Source organism: Coregonus lavaretus, assembly GCF_964263955.1.
Source record: "Coregonus lavaretus genome assembly, chromosome: 19".
In the NCBI taxonomy this organism is placed as follows: Eukaryota; Metazoa; Chordata; class Actinopteri; order Salmoniformes; family Salmonidae; genus Coregonus; species Coregonus lavaretus.
In genome coordinates, this window is record NC_140006.1 from 24,787,453 (window position 1) to 24,793,282 (window position 5,830).

Here is a 5,830-nt window from a genome sequence, read left to right on the forward strand (position 1 = left end):
ATAATTCACTGTATCACAATTCCAGTGTCTCAGAAGTTTACATACACTAAGTTGACTGTGTCTTTAAACAGCTTGGAAAATACCAGAAAATGATGTTATGGCTTTAGAAGCTTCTGATAGGCTAATTGACATAATTTGAGTCAATTGGAGGCCTACCTTCAAACACAATGCCTCTTTGCTTGACATCATGGGAAAATCCAAAGAAATCAGCCAAGACCTCAGAAAACAAATTGTAGACCCCCACAAGTCTGGTTTATCCTTGGGAGCAATTTCCAAACGCCTGAAGGAACCACGTTTATCTGTACAAACAATAGCATGCAAGTATAAACACCATGGGACCACGTAGACATCATACCGCTCAGGAAGGAGACACGTTCTGTCTCCTAGAGACAAACATACTTTGGTGCGAAAAGTGCAAATCAATCCCAGAACAACAGCAAAGGACCTTGTGAAGATGCTGTAGGAAACAGGTACAAAAGTATCTATATCCACAGTAAAACGAGTCCTATATCGACATAACCAGAAAGGCCGCTCAGCAAGGAAGAAGCCACTGCTCCAAAATCGCCATAAAAGAGCCAGACTATGGTTTGCAACTGCATATGGGGACAAAGATCGTACTTTTTGGAGAAATGTCCTCTGGTCTGATGAAACAAAAATAGAACTGTTCGGCCATAACGACCATCGCAAATGGGTCTTCCAAATGGACAATGACCCCAAGTATACTTCCAAAGTTGTGGCAAAATGGCTTAAGGACAACAAAGTCAAGGTATTGGAGTGGCCATCACAAAGCCCTGACCTCAATCCTATAGAAAATGTGTGGGCAGAACTGAAAAAGCGGTGCGAGCAAGGAGGCCTACAAACCTGACTCAGTTACACCAGCTCTGTCAGGAGGAATGGGCCAAAATTCACCCAACTTATTGTGGGAAGCTTGTGGAAGGCTACCCGAAACGTTTGACCCAAGTTGAACAATTGAAAGGCAATGCTACCAAATACTAATTGAGTGTACAGTGGGGAAAAAAAGTATTTAGTCAGCCACCAATTGTGCAAGTTCTCCCACTTAAAAAGATGAGAGAGGCCTGTAATTTTCATCATAGGTACACGTCAACTATGACAGACAAAATGAGAAATAAAATTCCAGAAAATCACATAGTAGGATTTTTTATGAATTTATTTGCAAATTATGGTGGAAAATAAGTATTTGGTCAATAACAAAAGTTTCTCAATACTTTGTTATATACCCTTTGTTGGCAATGACACAGGTCAAACGTTTTCTGTAAGTCTTCACAAGGTTTTCACACACTGTTGCTGGTATTTTGGCCCATTCCTCCATGCAGATCTCCTCTAGAGCAATGATGTTTTGGGGCTGTCGCTGGGCAACACGGACTTTCAACTCCCTCCAAAGATTTTCTATGGGGTTGAGATCTGGAGACTGGCTAGGCCACTCCAGGACCTTGAAATGCTTCTTACGAAGCCACTCCTTCGTTGCCCGGGCGGTGTGTTTGGGAACATTGTCATGCTGAAAGACCCAGCCACGTTTCATCTTCAATGCCCTTGCTGATGGAAGGAGGTTTTCACTCAAAATCTCACGATACATGGCCCCATTCATTCTTTCCTTTACATGGATCAGTCGTCCTGGTCCCTTTGCAGAAAAACAGCCCCAAAGCATGATGTTTCCACCCCCATGCTTCACAGTAGGTATGGTGCAACTCAGCATTCTTTGTCCTCCAAACACGACAAGTTGAGTTTTTACCAAAAAGTTCTATTTTGGTTTCATCTGACCATATGACATTCTCCCAATCCTCTTCTGGATCATCCAAATGCACTCTAGCAAACTTCAGACGGGCCTGGACATGTACTGGCTTAAGCAGGGGGACACGTCTGGCACTGCAGGATTTGAGTCCCTGGCGGCGTAGTGTGTTACTGATGGTAGGCTTTGTTACTTTGGTCCCAGCTCTCTGCAGGTCATTCACTAGGTCCCCCCGTGTGGTTCTGGGATTTTTGCTCACCGTTCTTGTGATCATTTTGACCCCATGGGGTGAGAACTTGCGTGGAGCCCCAGATCGAGGGAGATTATCAGTGGTCTTGTATGTCTTCCATTTCCTAATAATTGCTCCCACAGTTGATTTCTTCAAACCAAGCTGCTTACCTATTGCAGATTCAGTCTTCCCAGCCTGGTGCAGGTCTACAATTTTGTTTCTGGTGTCCTTTGACAGCTCTTTGGTCTTGGCCATAGTGGAGTTTGGAGTGTGACTGTTTGAGGTTGTGGACAGGTGTCTTTTATACTGATAACAAGTTCAAACAGGTGCCATTAATACAGGTAATGAGTGGAGGACAGAGGAGCCTCTTAAAGAAGAAGTTACAGGTCTGTGAGAGCCAGAAATCTTGCTTGTTTGTAGGTGACCAAATACTTATTTTCCACCATCATTTGCAAATAAATTCATAAAAAATCCTACAATGTGATTTTCTGGATTTTTTTTCCTCAATTTGTCTGTCAAAGTTGACGTGTACCTATGATGAAAATTACAGGCCTCTCTCATCTTTTTAAGTGGGAGAACTTGCACAATTGGTGGCTGACTAAATACTTTTTTTCCCCACTGTATGTAAACTTCTGACCCACTGGGAATGTGATGAAAGAAACAAAAGCTGAAATAAATAATTCTCTCTACTATTATTCTGACATTTCACATTCTTAAAATAAAGTGGTGATCCTAACTGACCTAAGACAGGGCATTTTTACTAGGATTAAATGTCAGGAATTGTGAAAAACTGAGTTTAAATGTATTTGGCTAAGGTGTATGTAAACATCCGACTTTAACCGTAGGTGTTCCTCTTGTTCAGGTGGGAAAGGGCAGTGTGGAGTGCAATAGAGATTGCATTATCTGTGGATCTGTTGGGGCAGTATGTCAATTGGAGTGTGTCTAGGGTTTCTGGGATAATGGTGTTGATGTGAGCCATGACCAGCCTTTAAAAGGTAAAACAAAGGAATCAGGAAGTGTTTGGGGCTCCCCCAAGCCTGACAGTGTAGAAAGGTGACTTCCTTGTTTTAGTAATCTATTTCACATCAAGAAAGGGTTGTGACATACGCCTCCTATAATTCAGACGAGTTATCAGTGTTATGAGCTACAAGGCATGTTGAGCACCTTCTCAGAAGATTTACTTCATTCAGATTCTGCATCCTCCGCCTCTCAATTACAGGTCCATTACTGTAGCATTGACATTACATAAACTAAAAAGGAATGACTGTAAACCCTATCTTTGGTATTCAGCCAATAGTTACTTTGATGTCTCACCTGTCAATACTAGGATGTATTTGGTTATAATTCTGCCTAGATAATGATGTACTTCACTATCAATTTCATATCAAACAAAGATATGGGATCTCCACACATACTGTAGTATTGGCCACAAGCCACACGCAGAAAAAACATTCTGAGTCAATAATTATCCAGCTGTACCACCTGACAGGTCGTATCTGCATTCCAATGGCTCTGCTGGAGAGGCCAGTTCTAAGGTGTGTGTGCAGCAAGTGAATACTGAAACGGACAACCTTATGTTAGGTCAAAGGTATGACTATGTTTTTCTCTAATTTCTTGCTTCAGAAGAGGGTCAAGTGAATTTGTGGTTTTATTTAATCAGATCTTTTCTGTTTTATTCAATTCTCATGTATTCCCTTAGCCAGTTTATTTTAGTGAGATTTTCAGACGTCTGAGATCATGACTATTAATCACGTTTGTCAGTGCTGTTTAGTTATGTACAGATTCTATGAGTATTATATATCAGTATCCATTTTCTATACAGTTGCCTACTATTTCCAAACTGTACAATTGACACACTTTTACTCCCACAGCCTCGTAACTTCTACATTTAATGTAGGTCATTTAGCAGACGCTCTTATCCAGTGACATACAGTTGGTGAATTCAACTAAGGCAAGACGACCACGGCCACCTAACCTAACCTAACATTGAATTTATAAGCATACTGTATGTATCTAAATAATAGTGTTACATGTCTTATTTCAAATACTCCTTATTTCACATTTCAGGACACCAAGGGGAGAGGATGGGGAATGAGAGCAATACATCTGTCGACAATGGCATACCTAAATCATACAGAGATGCATTGCTGTCAATATACACTATTGTGCTCATTGGAGGGACCATCAGCATGTCCCTCATGATCAACATCATCAAGTCCAACGTCCGCTCGGTGACCACTACAGCTGTTCTGAACCTGATCGTGGTCCACTTCCTCTTCCTCCTGACCGTGCCCTTTCGCCTTTATTTCTACGTTGCCGGCAAGTGGCATCTTGGTCCTAACTTCTGCAAGGTGGTCAGTGCCATGATCCACGCCCACATGTACTTAGCCTTCGTCTTCTACGTGATCATTCTGGTGATCCGCTACCTGAGTTTCTTCAGGAGGTCCAGGCAGGTGGAGTTCTACAGGAGGCTTCATGCCCTGGGGGCCAGTGCTGCTGTCTGGGCCCTCATGCTCATTGTGGTGGTCCCTTTGACTGCTGTGAAGTATGGATCATCTACAGATAATAACACAACAACCAATGACGACCAGTGCTTCAATTTCGGAAGGATCTTTGATGAGAAACATACTGTGGCTGTGCTGAACTACATCCTCTGTGCTCTCATCATCGTGGTTACATTGGCCCTGGCCTGTTGCCAAGTGTGGATTTTGGGCTGTGTGTACAGAACTCACAAGGCGATGATCTTCTCTCAACAGGAGTTTTGGGCTCAGATCAAAAGTCTTTGCTTTATGCTGGTCATTATAGTATGCTTTGTTCCATACAATGCATTCAGGATTTACTATGTGAGTAATTATGATGTCAGTCTCCAAGTGAAGAATGAGCTTGCCCTTGCTTTCACGACGTTCAGCTGCTTTGACATGCTGACTTTTATAGGGAGGGGGTCGTTCAGACACTGTGATACAATATGTTGTGTATCATAAGAATAACATGAGAATGTAATTTTTCTTAAGATAGTGTGATGCATAGAATTTAATGTGATAGTAACATTAGAATATGATTCTATTTGCACCTTAATACCAAATTATAAAACTCTTTGATATACTTACTTCACAGCAAAACAGTATCACAAGTAACAGCTACTTCAGTATATACAGTACCTCGTTCTAGCTGTTCCCTAAGTGGGATACACCCTTCAGGTCAAATCAGAAAAGTAATGAAAACAAATAGTGGAGCTGTGTTTATTGTTTTTGTTGTTCTGGAACATCATACAAAGCAGTTACACACTCCCACCACATGGATGGGTTTCTACAAATTAGCTAAACTGATTCTGATTTAACAGTCACCTACAGTTTGGCATACCGTAACACATTAGCATAAAATAAACATACAGTGAATGATCAACCATTTGATGTGAATGATCAAATTTTGATAAACCATGCATTCTTTATCATATTTTTTTACAACTACATTTTCAAGTGAAGGATATACATTTACATTTTAGTCATTTAGCAGACGCTCTTATCCAGAGCGACTTACAGTTAGTGAATGCATACATTTTCATACTGGCCCCCCGGGGGAAACGAACCCACAACCCTGGCGTTGCAAGCGCCATGCTCTACCAACTGAGCTACATGTTTGATTAAAATGTTACTCTTTGTTTATTCAGTGTTTCTTGTGTTCACATTTCCCTCCCTTTTGGGAAAACATTTCCATATGAATTAGGAAGGAATAATATAGTAACAATTGATCTACATAGTATGGCTGCATCAATGAAATTGCTCATCAGTGACATTTTAAAGCATGTTACATAGAAAGTATAGGCATGCACAATGCATAACAGGGTTGGGGTCAAT

At 41.2% G+C, this 5,830-nt stretch overlaps 1 protein-coding gene across 1 annotated transcript; it reads left to right on the forward strand.

The window, feature by feature from the left end:
• The first annotated feature begins 3,523 nt into the window (after positions 1-3,523).
• On the forward strand, positions 3,524-5,561 carry LOC311147092 (putative G-protein coupled receptor 141). Its single transcript, XM_084183719.1, has 2 exons — positions 3,524-3,564; positions 4,044-5,561. Exon 2 carries the CDS (start codon positions 4,061-4,063, stop codon positions 4,955-4,957), a length of 897 nt encoding a protein of 298 aa, XP_084039845.1. The 5' UTR covers positions 3,524-3,564; positions 4,044-4,060; the 3' UTR covers positions 4,958-5,561.
• The last annotated feature ends 269 nt before the right edge of the window (positions 5,562-5,830 follow it).